At 37.5% G+C, this 20,288-nt stretch overlaps 5 protein-coding genes across 9 annotated transcripts in view; 1 reads left to right on the top strand and 4 right to left on the bottom strand.

The window, feature by feature from the left end:
* Positions 1-20,288, bottom strand: part of LOC138327680 (large ribosomal subunit protein bL28m-like) — a 103,808-nt gene that overhangs the window by 62,742 nt on the left and 20,778 nt on the right. The gene's annotated exons all lie outside the window — the stretch shown is intronic.
* LOC138326828 (uncharacterized) lies at positions 2,284-3,192 on the bottom strand. The gene has a single exon (XM_069272828.1). The coding sequence runs from the start codon at positions 3,190-3,192 to the stop codon at positions 2,284-2,286; it is 909 nt and encodes a 302-aa protein (XP_069128929.1).
* Positions 3,244-3,801, bottom strand: LOC138326829 (uncharacterized protein PF3D7_1120000-like). Its single transcript, XM_069272830.1, has one exon. The coding sequence runs from the start codon at positions 3,799-3,801 to the stop codon at positions 3,244-3,246; it is 558 nt and encodes a 185-aa protein (XP_069128931.1).
* On the bottom strand, positions 6,606-8,412 carry LOC138327045 (SUMO-interacting motif-containing protein 1-like). Its single transcript, XM_069273036.1, has 2 exons — positions 8,357-8,412; positions 6,606-7,299 (listed from the first exon to the last, which is right to left on the bottom strand). Exons 1-2 carry the CDS (start codon positions 8,410-8,412, stop codon positions 6,606-6,608), a joined length of 750 nt encoding a protein of 249 aa, XP_069129137.1.
* LOC138327678 (uncharacterized) overlaps positions 13,729-20,288 on the top strand; it is a 56,191-nt gene continuing 49,631 nt past the window's right edge. For all 5 annotated transcript variants that reach the window (XM_069273967.1, XM_069273968.1, XM_069273970.1 and 2 more), the window contains exons 1-8: positions 13,729-13,855; positions 15,469-15,685; positions 16,182-16,278; positions 16,699-16,828; positions 17,287-17,338; positions 18,004-18,088; positions 18,518-18,740; positions 19,213-19,388. In XM_069273967.1, coding sequence (XP_069130068.1) covers positions 15,495-15,685; positions 16,182-16,278; positions 16,699-16,828; positions 17,287-17,338; positions 18,004-18,088; positions 18,518-18,740; positions 19,213-19,388 — 954 coding nt within the window. In that variant the 5' untranslated portion in view covers positions 13,729-13,855; positions 15,469-15,494. The remainder of the gene's footprint in view (positions 13,856-15,468; positions 15,686-16,181; positions 16,279-16,698; positions 16,829-17,286; positions 17,339-18,003; positions 18,089-18,517; positions 18,741-19,212; positions 19,389-20,288) is intronic.

Here is a 20,288-nt window from a genome sequence, read left to right on the forward strand (position 1 = left end):
TAGGTTCAACGTTGTTTGACCTTGTATAGATGAACCATATCCAATATGCTACGAAATGGTATGAAAGCGTTGAGGTTATCGACATATCACATAAAATGAACAATCCAACAATGTTTTATTGGTAAAAAATTACACTTATAACTTCAGTTATAACTGAAAAGTTATAACTTATAAAGTTATATGTGCCGTAATTTTCATAGTGACGTATCAAGAAGAGCTTTTTATGGTTTATATATATTGAAACATACATGTATATCTGTAAGTATGTTTCAATCTAAGCATACATGTATATCTGTAAGTATGTTTCAATCTAAACATACATGTATATCTGTAAGTATGTTTCAATCTAAACATACATGTATATCTGTAAGTATGTTTCAGTCTAAACATACATGTATATCTGTAAGTATGTTTCAATCTAAACATACATATACATCTGCTGGTATGTTTTAATCTAAACATACATGTTCATCTGCAAGTATGTTTCAATCTAAACATACATGTACATCTGCAAGTATGTTTCTCTGTCCATAATGAATGTTAATATTGTCCCACACTCACGATAACTGTCAACTTTAGTCCTCTCTGTCCACGTTGAATGTTAATACTGTTCCACACTCACGATAACTGTCAACTTTAGTCCTCTCTGTCCACGTTGAATGTTAATATTGTTCCACACTCACGATAACTGTCAACTTTAGTCCTCTCTGTCCACGTTGAATGTTAATATTGTTCCACACTCACGATAACTGTCAACTTTAGTCCTCTCTGTCCACGTTGAATGTTTATATTGTTCCACACTCACGATAACTGTCAACTTTAGTCCTCTCTGTCCACGTTGAATGTTTATATTGTTCCACACTCACGATAACTGTCAACTTTAGTCCTCTCTGTCCACGTTGAATGTTAATATTGTCCCACACTCACGATAACTGTCAACTTTAGTCCTCTCTGTCCACGTTGAATGTTAATATTGTCCCACACTCACGATAACTGTCAACTTTAGTCCTCTCTGTCCACGTTGAATGTTAATATTGTTCCACACTCACGATAACTGTCAACTTTAGTCCTCTCTGTCCACGTTGAATGTTAATATTGTCCCACACTCACGATAACTGTCAACTTTAGTCCTCTCTGTCCACGTTGAATGTTAATATTGTTCCACACTCACGATAACTGTCAACTTTAGTCCTCTCTGTCCACGTTGAATGTTAATATTGTTCCACACTCACGATAACTGTCAACTTTAGTCCTCTCTGTCCACGTTGAATGTTAATATTGTCCCACACTCACGATAACTGTCAACTTTAGTCCACGTTGAATGTTTATATTGTTCTAAACTAACGATAACTGTCAACTTTAGTCCTCTCTGTCCACGTTGAATGTTAATATTGTTCCACACTCACGATAACTGTCAACTTTAGTCCTCTCTGTCAACGATGAATGTTTATATTGTTCCACATTCACGATAACTGTCCATAATGGATTATCCCCGCCTAGGTCCAAATAATGTCTTGTGGTGTCAAAAGTAATATTTCTGTATAATTAAGTCCGTCGTTAATATATAATACAAGGACAATTTCAATCAAAACAAATACCTGCTTTGTAGTTTCATCAGCGTTCGAAATTAACGCCTTTTCGTCTGCCCATGAGGGCAGACAATTTTTGTCATGTAACTGGTCCTTTGATTTTCGTAATATATGGTTTTCAGTCAACTTTGGTATGAACGCACGATACAAAAACAGATATGTGGATATTTTTGTTAGTAAAACTATATATTACTTTAGTAGTTTATAAACTACAAGGATGAACTGTAACTTTGTAAGGACCAGTAAACTTCAGTCAGGACCAGTAACTTTTAGGGTCAGTCGATCCTTAGGACCAGCTGGAAATGTTCTTAAGTGAGAACATTTGTTTTCATGTATTTGGTACAACAGGCTCGTCCTCACGACGGGCATGTATAATGAATGTTTACATTATGCATTGCGGTGACTTTTATACACTAATTGATAAATTTAGGAAATTTGGTCCTAATTAACACGAAATATCACCGGCAAAGACAAAGCACATGGTAAATCGTCCAATCTTGGTTATAGTTTAAAGTAAATGTTGACTTTGACATTGTAACTAGGAATTATAACCCAGATATACTTTAATCACTTTCGCACACCCGTGATCAAATAGTGTTATAATATATTGTCAAGTTACGTATGAATGTAGACGATGTTGTACCCGACTTTTTTCAATGAAACACGTTGATCAGACGGGGTCAACAACCACGACTTATTTCTTGTATTTGATGATTTCCATTGTTCTAGTATCATTGTTATGTCCGATCCAAAGAATGGCGTCAAACTGTTGGCTGATGTACAACGGTTTACCTCCATCAGTAATGTAAATGGTCCTCAGGAAGTGACCATGGTTACCGTCAATAAGCATCACTGACTTTGTCACCCATTCCGTTACAAGAACATCACCAGCTCCGTTAAAACAAACATCCTGGGGGTAGAACCTGAACTGTTGACTATCACCTGTTTGTGATTCCATGGTATCAATGTATCGACATTGGAACTTCAGTTTCAGATGTTTATCCATCACGATGACCCGGGGTTGTTTTCTTGGTTCCTTACCCGCCATGTACGTATTAAACGATACATTGTCAGAATCAACAACAACTACATCTCCTGTAGTGGTACTGTACGCCATGTGATGGGGTACTACTGCCTCCTGTCTGAAGACATGACCAGTCACGTGCACCCTCCGTCCTTTTGAGGTGTACATGAAGATTCCACTCCACTCCATCCCCACCACCACCATGTCTTCATGCATGATACATAAAGACCGTGGGATCGATCCTACCTTAAAATGTGTCACTATTTTACCATCAGACGTTATCTCTCGGATACTTTTGTCTTCCTTTACACAAAACCACACCCTCCCTGTAGACGGTGACACGGCCAATGATTGGACCTTGACCTTACACTCGATTTTCTCCTTTATGTTCCCCTTCTGATCTACTCTGTATATCTGTTCTTTATCCCAGTACGATAACCATGCCTCGTCACCTGAACGATATGTACATGTACGGCACACACTGTAATTAAATGTTGGTTTGAAACTCGATATAACTCTTCGCGGTGGAACAGGACAGAACGGCGTGTTCTTTCCGTCAACTAATACCGTACCCAACATCTGGTCAAGGGTGGCACTGGAAATGGTTCCGGGTTTGAAGACTGCGGACTTTCAGGTAGTTACGAGTGGCGGTGTAGTTGGTCCAGTATTCCGGATTTCTTTGGCTAACGCTTTGGCATCATTGTTTGTACCGAAAGTCCGTACTCGCTGACACTTGTCCAGTTGTGGTCTTAACTCCTCAGTCAGATATTTTGTTAGTACATTTTTATTCTTCTCTTTGATTTCTTCATTCATCTTCTCCAAATTTCTGCAGAGTTTTACTAACCTGTCAGTGAGAAGGTCGATTTCCTTTTTCATCTCTTCTCCATGATGTTTGATATCGTTAATTATCTGCCTAAACTCTTTGCTGCTTTCTTTGAAGTTTTCTTCATTTTCTTTGATGTCACTCTCTACCTTTGGAATGTCACTTTTCGAAAGTTTGTCCTCATATTGTTGTATTTGTCGTGTCTGTTCCGATACAAATTCGGTCAACTTGACAAGGTCGTGTTTATTATGGCGACCAACAACACAGTCCATACAGATAAGATCATTGTTACACGTCTTACAGACATAGACAAACCCCAGACCTCGGTGTTCTCTACACCCCGGTACTGGAGTCTGGGCCGCCATTCTTATGTCGAGTCAGGAAAAGACACAAATGACAAGTAACTGCATATCACCCTATCAAAATTTTGACGGGTTAGCTTTCACCGAGAAATGATATATAACTAGTATTATCTAATCTTTATGTATTTTATTATCTACTGATGTGTATATGTTTATTTGAATGGATGGTACATTGTCAACATCACATGTAGATAAAATGTATACCGTAAATCAATCAAACGTCACAGGAAATTATCACAGTCTACATATAGGGATTGGATTTCGTTTTTATGTTAACCATGCTTGTATGGAGCAATTCCTCTAAGAATATATTCTATGGGGCGCGTTAGCGCCCCATATTGAATATATTCTTAGAGGAATTGCTCCATACAAGCATGGTTAACATAAAAACGAAATCCAATCCCTATATTTACACTCACACGACTTTATATTTATATTTTATGCAATAAAATCGTCATTTGAAAGTGACGTAATTATTCAATAAAAGTCAATGTTACCATGCAGTTATATTTACACTTGCTAGGCTTGGTCACTATACGTAAGTACTAGCCGATTTTGTTTACCATAACTGCATGGTAACATTGAACTTTGAACTTGCGTATGAAAATGTTCTGTGCAACGTAAAAGGACTACTTTTTTAAAAAGAAACACATGGCTTTGTTTACATTTTGACGCAACATTACGTATATATATTGTTGTTTTTTCATAGGATTTTGGAAGAATGTAAACAAAATAATACATGTTTTATATTTTATATATGATTCAAACAATTTTTAAATTAACAATTTTATAAAGAAACGGAAAAATATCCCGACCGGGGCGACGTGCTTTCATTTTTGTTAAAAATGATGAGTGTCAAATGAAAACATTACCTCTGTGCCTATGTTCGTCCTACGATCGAGTCTTTGAGGTGGACGGGCGTAAGATCCTCTGATAGAGGTCAGTTATAAACATATCCTCTTGTCTTTGTTCTTTGAGAATTTAATCATGTGTATTATAAAACATGCACCGCTAATAATCCACGTGTTGACAGTTACGCGTCACCACAAATACATTGTACATATCCATCGAACACAAGTGAATTTGTTTCATCTATCGATGGCGATATGGATCTAAGCGTAGATTATATAATCACATGGCTCCCAAGGATGTAATATCGTCAAGTCAGACGACATCTCAAACACATTGAGCTACTTGAAAATCGGTGTTTTGCCAACTTCGGCAAACTCAAGTGTGTAAGCGTGCGTCAGCTTCGCCTCGCTGCACAATAACGGTCACAGAGTTCACACATGTGGCCGTGTACAAATTCTTTATGTTATTACGCTATATATTAACTTTTAGCAAAATTGAATATATATTTAAAGTTCTGATCTGATTAAATAAAATTATCTCTGAAATTTACTTTGTTTTGTCATGTTTATTTTACACTAAAATATTGAACTTTTTGTCGTCGCGGATGAATAATTCTACCTTACGTGAAGAGTCATCATTCGCTGTTCAATTGAGTAAGCTCCTCCCACTTTTGACCGACTTTTATTGAATAATTACGTCACATTCAAATGACGATTTTATTGCATAAAATATAAATGAAAAAAGTCATGTGAGTGTAAATATAGGGATTGGATTTCGCTTTTATGTTAACCATGCTTGTATGGAGCAATTCCTCTAAGAATATATTCAATATGGGGCGCTAACGCGCCCCATAGAATATATTCTTAGAGGAATTGCTCCATACAAGCATGGTTAACATAAAAGCGCAATCCAATCCCTATATGGTAAACAAAATCGGCTAGTATTAGCGTATAGTGACCAAGCCTAGCAAGTGTAATAGAGAATACACGGTTAGTATCTTACAATACAAGGTTTATTTTGGTGCGAGACTTAGGAAAGCCGAGATGACGAGGCTTTGCCGAGTCATCTCGGCTTTCCGTGTCGAGCGAGCACCAAAATAAACCTTGTATTGTAAGATACTAACCGTGTATTCTGTTTATCCTGCAACCATTATGGCTTTCAAAACGAAAGCAAATTGACAGTTCCTTACTTTGTTTCGCTCGAAGCGAGACGCTTCTTTGATGCGGAGGTAAAGATTCATTCACTTAACCGAATGAGAGTGTACTCCTTTTTCTGCCGTGGGAAATAAATAAGCGCATTCACAAACAGTAACCGTAATTCTATTCAGGGTGATATATCACTGAAAGGAAATGAAAATACTCAAATAAAAACCAATATTCATTTAAGAATTACTTAACAATACATACCTTTGTCATGAGCCAAGAAAAAAGACGACACCGCCATACGAGATTTTCGATATCGTAAAAAATGACGTCATTTCGATGAATGTGACGTCACGTTTTAGCGGGACTGAATGACGTTTCATTCACCGTAAGGTTCAAGTTCTGGGTCAAGTTAGAAAAAGTTCCGTCAGATATGGAACAAATTCACGTGATCGTATTGACGGATAAAGCATATCGTATCGACGGAATAAAGCACAAGTTTATCCGGCAGTAGTTATCGGTCAGTATGTGGGACAGTTGCAGGATAAAATATATACTACTGGTACTTTGTATCGTGACTATGGAACATTTAAAAATCATCCTGCATCGTATCAGCGTCTATAAATAATGTCCTTCGGTTTTTTATCAATGACTTCATAAACCCAAAAGTTATCAAAAAGTATGCTTAATTAAATAAACTGTAACAGGCAAGTAATGATTCTCGGATCACTGTAAAAAGTGTGAGGTGTGTGTTTTGGGAGTCTGCGGTATATTAGTGCTGTGTCTTCTTATATAGTGGTTCTCTTGTCCTTTCTATAGTGCTATATTGTTACATGTGATTCCGGGTTTGAAGACTGCTGACTTTAAGACGGTAAAAGTTGGCGATATAGATGGCCCAGAACTCCAGATTTCCTCGCCACATAGCGGTGTGGATGGCCCAGTTCTACAGATATTCCCGCCACTAGGTGGTGAAGATGGCCCAGAACTTCGGATTTTCCCGCCACGAGGCGTTGTAGATGGCCCAGTTCTACAGATTTTCCCGCCACTAGGTGGTGAAGATGGCCCAGAACTTCGGATTTTCCCGCCACGAGGCGGTGTAGTTGGCCCAATATTCCGGATTTTCTCTCCACTTGGCGATATAGATGACCAAGTACGCCAGATTTTCCTGTTACTAAGCGCTGTAGATGGCCCAGAACTTCGGATTTTCCCGCCACTTAGCGGTACAGATGGTCCAGTACTCCGGATGTTCCCGCCACATTGCGATGTAGATGGTCCAGTACTCCGGATGTTCCCGCCACATTGCGATGTAGATGGTCCAGTACTCCGGATGTTCCCGCCACATTGCGATGTAGATGGTCCAGTACTCCGGATGTTCCCGCCACATTGCGATGTAGATGGTCCAGTACTCCGGATGTTCCCGCCACATTGCGATGTAGATGGTCCAGTACTCCGGATGTTCCCGCCACATTGCGATGTAGATGGTCCAGTACTCCGGATTTTTCCGCAACTGTTATAACGTCATCAGCTCTCCATGTTTATTTTGAGTCAGGAAAACGAAACAATTGGCTTTTAACTTCATATCACTCTTTATCATTTAGCTTGACATTGAAATGGTACATGGTCTGATAATATCTAGCAGGTGTAAAACTTTATAACTCAATCAAGTTAGCCAGCTGTATTAAGGCACATCATGGTAATCTTATTAGATTGTCTACCTTTGTTATTCGCTTTTGACTAGATTATGTGAGAATATATGTATGTATAATGCATGTATCTGTACAAAACTGATTTGTTGTAAAGCCAAAAGTGAAAGAATTTGAATTTGAATCCGTATTAACCGAAAAGAACAACACACAGAACCCAGCATCTGTAGTTAGGGCGGGTGGACAAGGCAAAGACTCCTGGGGCGGATGATGGAATTCGTAGTTTTCAAATATGGCCCAGTTAAATCTCTTTATGTTATATACATGGAGTTCGTTTTCTACAGACCTTGATAGATCAAAACTAGGTCCACGCACAGGAATCTGAGAATTAGTTACTGATTATATAATCATGGACCCACCAGAGTGCAACTAAGACAATTTTAGACGTTTTATATGTCTAGATATAAAAAAAACCGGTAAAAGTCATACTCTTCATAGTACTCTACATACATGTAGTACTATGTAGAGTATGTTTTTTACCGTTTGATCTAGACCTCTAAAACGTCTCAAATGGTCTTTAGGCACTCTGGTGGGTCCATAACTATATAATATGTAACTAATTCTCAGATCCCTGTGGGTCCACGTGATCTAGTGATCATATGACCAGGTGAACTTTGTGATAGATAAGAAACGTATTTGTACTAAGCACATGATGGTAGATTGCACCATGTATATGAGAAACTTATATGACTTTGGCACTAGAGCAAGTGTGTCGATAACCAGCAATCAGCAACCAGAGATAACTTTAACTAAATACAACTTTTGACCAAATATACCTTTAAAAAACCAAATACAACTATTATCGCTATGCATGTATAATCATTAACCAAATACAACCATTAACCAAATAAAACTATTAACCTCATGGGCCGCTGGTCGGTGGCTTTTCTCCGGACACACCGGCTTCCCTCCACCATCTAAACCTGGCATGTCCTTACATGACCCTGGCTGTTAATAGGACGTTAAAATAATCAAACCAACCAAACCAACTATTACCGACACTAGAAAAGATAGAATAACATAATAGTCTAAACAAGAAGTCATAAAAGACGCAGGGAAAAATATATACTTCTGATTTTAATGCTTACATATATTCATCTGTGGATAATAGCAAAACTGTGTGTGACAGCAGTTTGTGAAAGGCTGGGGTAGATATAACGACAGTGATTGTAATCCCTAGAATATCGAGGATGATATAACGACGTTTCTGATTGGCTATAAACTTAAAGTTAACGCGTTAAATCATCTCGTTTTATTGACGTGAACAACATTTTATAGCATAAAATTTACATTTTCATTGCAGTCCCACTATGTAACCTTACCAAACGCAGTTGGCAGTCATATAGACAATGAACCTCAAACGCTTATTATGACGTCATTATCATTGTGACGTCACAATTGTCGTGTCACCGATCACGAAAGACGGCTGCTCAAATGGATGTTCCATTCATGACGATAACGAATGACAATTTCATTATAGATGCAAAATTCTTTGGGATGTCATCATAAGATTGTAACCAAATTTAAATATAAGCACTGAACGTCTTTCAGTTGCTATTCATAGCCAATATGAATGCCAACTGAAAGACGTTTAATTCTTAATGAAACAGGAAAATGTGACCCTTTAGTGGCGTAGAAAGCGGAGGGGGGAGGGGGGGCAGGGCCTTGCCCGTTCCCCAGGACCGAGGGACAAACATGTCTTTTTGCCCCCCTCCATTTTCGCCGAGTGAAATGTTCTAAAAATGCACATTTGAAAGAAGAAAAAAATGTCCTCCTGCACCTTTTTGTACTTCATTTCAGAAAATTTTGGCGGCGCGTTTACTAAAACGTTCAAGCACGTAGTGTTCAAATCTTTAATAATGAAAATTCAATACACACGAACTAGACTAAAAATGTCCATCAAGGGATTATACTATTTCAATAAAATGCTTCTTAAAAGATTAATTTGTTGATACGTCTTAGACAATTAATTCATTATTATTTTGAGTTACACAACAATTCGACGATGGTGTGAATCCGGTATGTTCAGATCGAGCTGGGTTACATAATGATATGACGTCACTTACAATTATCGTTTCTAAATGCAGGTAACTTTAAATCGAAAAATTACCGTATTAAGAACGCTTTAAAATCAGCAAAATACATTGTAAAACTCATCTCAGCCATTCCAAATCGTAACATTTTTTTCTCGGGGGAGACCTCCGGACCCCCAAACACCAAAATATCGTACCTTCGGCGCTCGCAAATTCAACAAAATGCATCGTAAAACTCAACTTTGCCAAACAATATCGTACAATTTCTTCCCGGGGAGAACCCCGGCCCCCCCCCCCCCCCCCCCCAAACAATTATGAACACATTAATGATGTCCCCTCTTGTTCTCCGGTACTGCAGTGTTGGAAGATTCCGCCTCTCTAGTCTTTCATCGTAAGTTAAGTTTTTTAACCCTGGGATCAGCTTTGACGCCCTTCTTTGTACTTTTTCAGTTAGATTGATATCTGTTGTCCGATACGGATTCCATACGCTAGCTGCATACTCTCTAAATGTGGCCTAACTAGTGCTTTAAATAACAATTTAAACATAGATGGAGTGGATTCTTTCATCTTCATTTGTTTTGATTTGCCTGTATAGCTTCGTGTCGTCTGCATATATGGCGATGGTGATGTTGGAATGTCTGGGAGGTCATTTATATACATTACGAAAAGAATCGGACCCAACACACTTCCCTGTGGGATTCCGCAAATTACAGGATAGATTTTTTGACGTCTCGCCATTAACAATTACACGTTGGCATCTGTTACTTATAAAATCTCCTCTCCAGTTGACAATAGTTTTGCTCACATCGAACCCCAAAAGCTGTGTTAAAATACGTTGAAATCCATGTATATAACGTCTAATTCCGTACCCTTATCTACAAAGTCTGACCAAACCTCCAGAACGGGTAATAGATGCAGTTGCATGGAATCGTCCCGAGACGAATCCAAATTGTTTCGCACTTAAGAGATTATTATTGTCCATGTGCTTAACTATACTATTCCTAACTAATTTTTCTAGGGTTTTGACAATAACGCTTGTGAGACTAACAGGTCTATAATTTCCTGGTTCTGATTTTGAACCTTTCTTAAATATAGCAGTTATGTTGGCTTCTTTCCATTCAAGTGTGGTAGTTTCCCTTCTTGCAGTGAACGATCGAATATCTCCACTAGGGGTTTACTGATAAATTGTCTTAGTTCCTTTAATACTCTAGGGTGCATTTTGTCTGCTCCCTGTGATTTGTTTTCGTTCAAATTTGTTAAAAGTTTTTCTACGATTTGTGGGTTGCAGATAATTTCCTCAAAGGGGTGTTCAATAGCTCTCGACAATTCGGTAGGTCTCCAGGTGTCTCCTGTGTAAATCTCGGCTTTTGTCACTATCTTAAACCGCCATCTGTTGATCACCCCCGTTTAAACCTTTAAGATCAGATATCCCTGTTCTCACTTTTCTTTTCGAGTTTACGTACTGCCAAACCGTTTTGGATGCAATTTGATATTTTCTGCTATATTCTGTTCCATTCCCTTCCTGGCTTTTCGCAGTTCTCATTTTACATGATTTCTAATTTTAGCATACTCTTTATGTTTGGCCTCGCTTCTCGTTTCCATGTACCTTTGCCACGCTCGACGTTTTTTTGTGGATTTTCTCTATGATGCTTTTATTGAGAGGTAGTTGGTGTCTCCTGTCCCCCGACGATTTACTATTAACCACATGACTTTGCTTCTGTTCAAAATCAGAAGTATATATTTTTTCCTGCGTCTTTTATGACTTCTTGTTTAGACTATTATGTTATTCTATCTTTTCTAGTGTCGGTAATAGTTGGTTTGGTTGGTTTGATTATTTTAACGTCCTATTAACAGCCAGGGTCATGTAAGGACATGGCCAAGTTTAGATGGTGGAGGGAAGCCGGTGTGTCCGGAGAGAAAAGCCACCGACCAGCGGCCCATGTGGTTAATAGTTTTATTTTGGCGGGGACCGGGCGGGGGGCGTGAGGCTTTCCCCAGACATCTATTGACAACCAGTTGGGCTATAGTTAAACGTTTGATTTGTGGACTCACATTAAACTAAATTTCTAGATTAATTGGGCTAAGTTACTTATAATTTTAGGCCAGTTTTTTGATTGTCACTATAAAAATTTGGCCTTAATACTTAATTATGTTGGATAACGATCCTTGGTTAAAACACAGCTTTCAGTTCGGAGGCGTAACTTGCTTGGATATGTTTCAAATGGTTGTTCTGGTCTGCTTTTGAAGATTTAGACATATTTGGTGCAACTCGATACGTCGTTAGGAAGGACGCATATCCATAGGTTTCACCCACACAGGTTCGAAAAGAAAGTTTCTGCTTTGAGTTTAGTCTGAAGGTACTTCTTAAAGATTTTATTGGCAATTCCATCTAGTAGCTGTGTTTGTTGTTATGTCGAAACATCCTTCTTGAGTCCTATAGAATCTAAATTTAATTGAATAGATTTTGTACGTTTGAATCAAAGTCGGATCCTTTTTCTCCATTACTCGCAAGCGGTGGGAGGCTCAAGTTTTCTTAGTTCTCTCACAATAATGGATGTCCCTTTAGGGAGGGTATCCTTTTAGTTGCTCTTCTCTGGACGTTTTCAAATAGCTTCTGTTGGTCTTTCTGGTAACCATTGGGGACCATTTAGTTTAAAACCATTCTCTAGGTGGGGTCTTACAAGTGAACTTGAACATTATATTGAATACATCTGGGTCCATGTAAGGTGGAATTTTTTGAATGATTACACCCCCTGAATTTATTGATTGCTTTTCGCTGTTGCGTTATTGTTATTACATGTTTCCAGATAAAAAGCTTAATTTGTTGACGTTTTTAGTCTACCCCTGGGCGTCTTTTTCAGATGTAGTTTCTCTCTGAATTGTGTCAATTCTTCGTGTATGGCATACTCCAATAGTTGAACTTGATGATATTTGTTGACTCCATAAGTCCGATTTAACAATATGTTTTGCACTTATCTATATTGGAGTTCGCATAAGCCAGGTCTTTGTCCACCTTAAGTTACTGTTGTTATTATGTCTGCTCGTTGAGAGCTCATGACTATCGTAGTTATTGTACTTGATGCTGAGTACTAACTTTGGTTTACGTCCTGCACGAAAGCTTTGTGAGTTTACAGGTTAGCAGCGTCTGAGGTATGTCGTTTACCATATATTAAAAATAATTAGTGGAATGTCAAGTACGCTCTGCCTGATGGGGCTCCTCTGCTTCCTGTTTGCACTATCTAATCATTTATCGGTACATTTAATATTTAACTCTATGATCACATATCCAGATTGAAAGATCATTTTACCCAATGTACTAGTAGCTTCCCATTAGAATCTCCCGTATCTATCAAACTTTACATGGTGTAAGCAGACGTGTGGTGACATCTATCGTCCAAAAAGCCTTATTTGTAAGTAGTTTTATTTGGTTAATTATACATGCATATGGTTAATAGTTGTATTTGGTTTTTTAAGTTATATTTGGTGATGTATGTCTCTTCCAGACCTTTTATAATATCTGTGAAGTTTTTATACATATTAGTTACACTTCCATTTATATACTCTTCCCAGTCCTTCGGTATAGATTCCCTCATTTTGTCATAACCTCCTTTGTTGTACTTCAGACGTGATAATTCCCTCTTGGTAGTTGTATTTTTACACAGTAAAAATTAAAGTTCAGTACCAGATGAATGTATGGCTTTGAAGTTGGACATCATTCTTAACATTATGTTCAAAGGAAAGCGCTGAAGGTCTTTGATTGGTCAATTTCTTGCCCATGATAATGAAACAAACTTATACTTAAGTTTAGACTAAGGCAATCAGAAATGACGTAACTTTTTGTAACGTCATCTTTGATTGGCTATAAACTTAAAGTTAATGATTAGTAAACATAAATATATAGATCTACTGCTATTCCGAGAAAAAAAAAGAATGTGTTTACTTTGTGATATTATTTTTCTGTGGTTTGTCAATTATACAATTATTCGTACTATTCTCTGTTCAACTGTTACAATCGCCCATGCGAAGCAAACGGTAAGCAATCCATGTCGAATATTGATTCGTGTGCTAAGTAACATTTGGTGGCTTTGACCTGAACATGAAGCAAATCTCGTTTGTCAAACATAAAAACTTTTACTAGACTAACATTTTTTAAGATTTTGTAACTTACGTTTCATGAAGCAAATCTCGTCTGTCGCGATATTTTGTAGTCAACCACACTGTAAACAATATGGCGGACATTATCAGGTTGATGCTATCGACGCCATGAAGGCAAAGGCATTTAAGCCGATATCAACATTTTGAATGACATCAACTACATTCACGACAGGTAGAGTACAGTTTAGGCAAGATTTTGAAATATATTTTCCAAAACTAGCAACATAATTCCACGCACCATCTTAAACAGGTGCTCTTGATACTTGACATAAGATAACGTTAATTTTGAAAATCGAACACTGAACATGACGAAGGCCTACAGTACTGTATTGCTTACCGCATATACCTTTTTCGATCAACTCTATATCAACAACAACCCACTTTAAAGGGCCACTACCTTTCCGAAACGGCTTTTAATTTTTAAAATTGGATTGTAAAACGAGATCAATAATTTTGTAGAGTCGCAGAAGTTATTAACTATACGTTTACTAGCACACTTATCATCACCTTCAGAACTGTTTAATTAGAATAAATAAAATGTTAATTTTTATAACGCGGGTCGTCTTATGTTTCCCGCCGTCGTCCTAAATGCCGCGCGGTAGTTGACTATCACTGCGCCAGACGGCAAAACAGCGAAATGAATCTCCACTGATATCGTATATTAGACAGGAAATATTGCATATGTTTGGTGTTGTAACCTCATCTTAAGCCATCGATATATATTTTCTTTTGTTAATAATGTTTTTAAGAAACATATATCAACAACAACCCACTTTAAATCAAACATCCAGTTTCATTATCCAAGCTAACTCAAATCACTTTTAGTTTGTCAAATTATAGCCTAACTTCAAGTTGGTCAAGAAGCTTCTAACTTTAGACCTAGCAAGGATCATAGCTACATATACATATATTTCCAGATTTAGCTGTGCTACCAGACCTGATCAAATGACATTGAGCGGAATTTGTTTTGGTCAGACTAAAAGAATTTTGTGATTGAGTTTAACGGTAGTATGCCATATTTGTTTGAAATAACTAAATATTCACTACATTGGGAATATGACAATGATAACTCAACCCCCAGGAGAGTTTCTAAATATGATGTTTAATCATGATCTGAGCTTCAGGTTGGACATTCGTGAATTGTCTCCTGGTTTGTGATTTCGTTGTCAAAACTCTTAAAACAGAGAAAGATTCTTTTAATTTTTGAAGTCCAGGAAAATGCACTGTCATATCTGGGCTTCGCTTGAAACTGGGACTTCTGAACACTATTCCAATTCAGTTACCTGGTCGCTGCATGGTAATACGGGGGTTTCAAGATCTCTAAATGATGTAGGTAAAGTGCAAATTACCGTCGATTAGTCCCACCATCGGGTGATTATGACGTGATCATTTTCAGTGACTGAGTTTCGTGACGTCATAATCACCATAAGGTAGGACTAATCAACCGTAGATTGTACTTAACCACATTGTTTTGGGATCTCATACCCCCGTATTGACCCAAATTAGAACTGTTAGATATGTATAAAAAGTGAATTGACAGACAACTCCATGTACCATTAGCAACACAAAGTAATTTTGTGATTCTGAGATTGTTTTATGTGAAGTATCAGATAATTTTATTATACTCATTGCCCTTCAAATTAATGGATCTTCAATAATTTTGTACTTATTAAAACCTGCACAATCTGGAAATCTTACTATATTGGCCAAATATGCTGGTCCTGGTAACATCAAGTGTAGACAAGTTACATTATATAGTAAAGTTATATGCTTTATTATTTTCAGACTAAAGAAACATCAGCCAGTTAAATATGCCGGGTGAAGAGCTATTCCCTAACCAAAAGGATCCGCGAGGAGCCTTCAGGTACGGCACCAATCGCCAGGTAGAGTTAACACTGCGTCATGAATTGGATGATGTGGCCAAGAAGTCTGTGACGGAGATTATTTACAACAAACAGCAGAAAAGTAAAGAGCCACTAGATGAAGAGGAGTACACATCAAAGTAAGTATGGATACTGATAGTGAATAAATTTTGTGGGTGTTTATTTTTGCTATATTCAAATTTTCATTCAAATCCCTGAAATCTGAAACACCAACGAAATATTAAGAAAATCATTAATGCACCTAAGAACAATAGTAGTGTAATATATTATATTCATGAATTGTAGGGATCAGTAAACTGTAAAATCTAACTGCCGCGAATATGTAACATTGTCCATCGTTGGTTAGATTTATGTAGTGTGACATCTCTGTGTGGTACATTTGACAGTCTGTGTGTATAAATGTTACTTTTCTGTGCCAGTATTTTGTATTTCCTTGAAACTTTTGCGCAAATTCACAGGAGCTATAAATCTTATAAATAGCCTTATTTAACAAATACTATTTTCACTACATTTTAGATGTAAAAAAAAAAATCTTATAAGTCACAGTTTATATTTGTTTTTGCCATTTTGGATTAAGATAAATGACTTTCATTTGATAGTATTTATTTGATATAGGCGACTTCAGCCAGAGTTTGTCCCAAAAAAAGTAAAGGAAAAGAGAAAAACTCAGCCTGTCTTTCATGATGATATTCCAGCTAAAGGGGCCAAAAAGGTAAGAAAACATACACAATACATAGATTTTTACTTTCATTTCAGCATAAAATCATTTTATTTTGTTTAAAAAAATTCTTAAGATATGATTTATATTTACCTATGCATTCCAATATAAATCATAATTTATCACTTTTCCTTTTTAAAACCTAATAATATATTAATTGTTTATGTGGTATAAATAATCACCGTTTTTTTTTTATCTTGTAAAGGTTAAAAATTGTACAGTGTTTAAATTGCCTCCAAATGTCATATTGTCATGGATTTGTTGTACACATGTACTGAGAAATGACTGCAGGAAATGCTTTTAGAAGAATAGAAAAAAACAGTTACAAAATGAAACATAAAAAATGTAGGAAAAATAGAAATGTTGCAACGAATATAAATATATTATTTTATTCCTAAACATTATTCTTTGTAGGACCCAAAGTTCCAGCTGGTCCCAAATGTACCGGCCTACAATCCCCTGGATAAGGGGAAGAATGCCCAGGTCCTAGGTGAAAAGACAAGGAAATATCCCTATACCAAAGAATCTATAGTAACCACTAAAGGTAAGGAATCTTAAGCATGCTGCTGAAGACACCAAACAAGCACGTTCTACTCGGGAACAATATAGTGACAACGGGCCAACCAATCGTCTCACTCCCTTTATGCTGAGTGCTAAGCTTGATCTTTATGAAACAATGACATTGATCAGTGTTGACTTTGATTCAGCAACATTATACACCAGTATTGATGTACAATATGAAAAATTAAAAGTTAATTGAAAGTTAAAAATGTAAAAAAAAAAGATATTTTCAGTTGACCTGTTTTGGGTACATCAGTGCAATGTGTATTCACTGTTCGATGATTATAGACTAATTAAGAGGCATATGGAATCATTGCTATAATTTGACAAGATATCAAAGACACCCATCAATCATATCTGGTACTACTGTTACAATCTTATGGTACTGATTTCAGATACAAGATTTATAGTTAACAGGAGAACAATATTTTTATGTTACAGAGCTGAAGAAGCCTCACGTAACTTCTGTTGGAGTCACCCCAGCCAGACAAAGGTAATCTCTTTTTCTATTTCACCACTTTGGAGTTTTCTCTTGGCTGAAAAGTCTGAACGACGCAGTGCTATCTGTTAGATCAGTGAATCCACAAAGTTGAAACCGCCTGTTATTTCTGTGATTTTGAACGAAAAATGAGAAAATCATGTTTCATTGGTTTTGAATTTTGTGATTTTGTCATAACTAAAGGGTATACATAATTCATACATTTTTCTTTTTTTTTTGTGAATCAAAGTTTTGCACATACACAGGCAATATTTCTTCATGTGAATTGGACGTGAAGACATATAACCTAGCTGTGTAAGTAATGTCTGCAAAATTATGAAAATAACACGTTAAACAGTGATGTGCTTCCCTACACCATTGACTTTACTTTATGTTGTTAAACTTCAGTGATGATAAGATGATTTGAAATTAACAATGAAGTTGCAAAAAAAAAAATGTAGATGTCCTGTCTGGTGTCGACCCTGTCTTTTATCTGGGTATTCATATCTTCAGAATCAATGAAATGCTTGGATAGCTCGTTACTTGTACCTTTGACATTGAATAACTTGTTACCTATATACCTTTGACATTGAATGGCTCGCTATCTATATACATGTATATGCCTTTGCCATTGAATGGCTCGCTATCTATATATATGTATATACCTTTGACGTTTTCAGTGTGGATGTACCAGCCCTGAAAGTGATCCTACAGGGACAGGCAGCATCTGTTGATAAAGACTCCATGCTCGACCAGATGGCGATGGTAAGTATGTTTCAGTGAGAATCACCAAATAAGAGAGAACCATCAACACACGGTTCTTTGTATTTTTTGCTGACATTATGCTCACATTTCAGGCTATTCTTATAAAAACCATACCTGTTCTATTGTATATGATTAGAATATTAAAGAAACAAGCAAACATATCTCCTTTGATTCTTCTCAAACACATCTAACAGCTTGAATAGAATTATTGTTTGTTACTCAGTTATACATTTTTGTTTAAATTAGTTTGTAGTATTAATATCATTGTTATTGAACACATATTTTCCCTTTATATCTGTACTTTGCCTTATCTGATAACATTTTTTGTCAACAAAAGTGTTTTATCTTTTATCAATCCATTGGAAAGATTTAGATGTTTTTAAATGCTGAGATACTGACTTTTAATTATGACCGTTTCTTACATTTTAGGCAAACAAGTTGCGTACAAGTTCACCTGTGTCTCCTGAACCAAACGGCGAGGAAGCCATTCTCGAAGAACCTTTGATTCTGTCTGATAGGGATTGGTACAAAAAACCTGCTATTGTAAGTTCAGAGGGAACAGCCAGAGGGGTCCAGTTCAAGGAGAGACAAAAACCTGTCCCACACCCATCTTCACTGAAGAAACCTCTCAAAAAACGGTTACAGACACCAGGTATGTTACTGAGAGTTTCTGTGTTTCACTATTTAATATGGCCATGGTATGTGGTCAACTGATTATAAACTGTCCTGAAATATGAGCCCACTAACTCTGGGTCTGGCTGACAGTTGGTGGTGGCTTTTCTTCATGTACTATGGTTTTCTCATATCTCCTGAGGATAGTTTTCTTTATTTAACCTCAAAATCTATCAGCAATGACCATCAAAATATCTAAGAAATGTAAATATAAGCCTGCAAAGCCCTGAGATCAATACATGTAGTTAAATGTTTAAATAACTTGGTAATTCAAACACTTCGGGAGTTGGAGTCACAAAGTCGTAGAAACTGAAATTTTGTAAGATTTTGTTTGAACTACGTAGCTGTGGATGCAGGTAGAAAAAGTTAATTTCCAATTCCAATGCTATAATATGGATATCATTAGCAACATATCAAAGTATGTACCATTACACCTTGCTTTGTTTTCACAGCCCACAGTGCCACCAGTATACGGTCGTCCCTACAGAGTGAAAACATCTCCCTACCCGACGATGGTGTTTATAGTCAATATGACGATGTCATCGCTGGCCTCGACCAGGATATGGAAAATGTACAGACTGCCATGCAGGCCCAGGAGGAAGGAGATGAGAGGACTGTGAGTCGGGATGTAAGTATTATGAAAGGGATGAGAGGTGTGATCAAGATGTAAGTATTACTGGGAAGGTGAGGGGCTGTGAGTCGGGATGTAAGTATTACTGGAAGGGGATGAGTGTGGCTGTGACTGGAGATGTAAGTATTACTGGGAAGGGGATGAGAGGGCTGTGAGTCATGATGTAAGTATTACTGGGAAGGGATGAGAGGGCTGTGAGTTGTGATGTAAGTATTACTGGGAAGGGAATGAGAGGGTTGTGAGTCGGGATGTAAGTATTACTGGGAAGGGGATGAGTGGACTGTGACTGGAGATATAAGTATTACTGGGAAGGGGATGAGAGGTCTGTGAGTCGTGATGTAAGTATTACTGGGAAGGGGATGAGAGGGCTGTGAGTCGAGATGTAAGTATTACTGGGAAGGAGATGAGAGGGCTGTGAGTCGTGATGTAAGTATTACTGGGAAGGGGATGAGAGGGCTGTGAGTTGTGATGTAAGTATTACTGGGAAGGGGATGAGAGGGCTGTGAGTTGTGATGTAAGTATTACTGGGAAGGGGATGAGAGGGCTGTGAGTCGTGATGTAAGTATTACTGGAAAGGGGATGAGAGGTCTGTGAGTCGAGATGTAAGTATAACTGGAAAGGGGATGAGAGAGTTGTGATATAAGTATTACTGGGAAGGGGATGAGAGGGTTTGTGAGTTGTGATGTAAGTATTACTGGGAAGGGGATGAGAGGGTTGTGAGTTGTGATGTAAGTATTACTTGAAAGGGAATGAGAGGGCTGTGAGTCGAGATGTAAGTATTACTGGAAAGGGGATGAGAGGGCTGTGAGTCGAGATGTAAGTATTACTGGGAAGGGGATGAGAGGGCTGTGAGTTGGGATGTAAGTATTACTGGGAAGGAGATGAGAGGACTGTGAG

Source organism: Argopecten irradians, chromosome 7 (assembly GCF_041381155.1).
Source record: "Argopecten irradians isolate NY chromosome 7, Ai_NY, whole genome shotgun sequence".
In the NCBI taxonomy this organism is placed as follows: Eukaryota; Metazoa; Mollusca; class Bivalvia; order Pectinida; family Pectinidae; genus Argopecten; species Argopecten irradians.

Bases quoted from the DNA above. Each gene is read 5' to 3' on its own strand.
- LOC138326828 (XM_069272828.1), bottom strand. From the start codon at position 3,192: ATGTTGGGTACGGTATTAGTTGACGGAAAGAACACGCCGTTCTGTCCT.
- LOC138326829 (XM_069272830.1), bottom strand. From the start codon at position 3,801: ATGGCGGCCCAGACTCCAGTACCGGGGTGTAGAGAACACCGAGGTCTG.
- LOC138327045 (XM_069273036.1), bottom strand. From the start codon at position 8,412: ATGGTGGAGGGAAGCCGGTGTGTCCGGAGAAAAGCCACCGACCAGCGG. The intron at 7,300-8,356 runs GTTAATAGTTTT...ACGTTATAACAG, and splicing joins ACCGACCAGCGGCCCATGAG to TTGCGGAAAAATCCGGAGTA.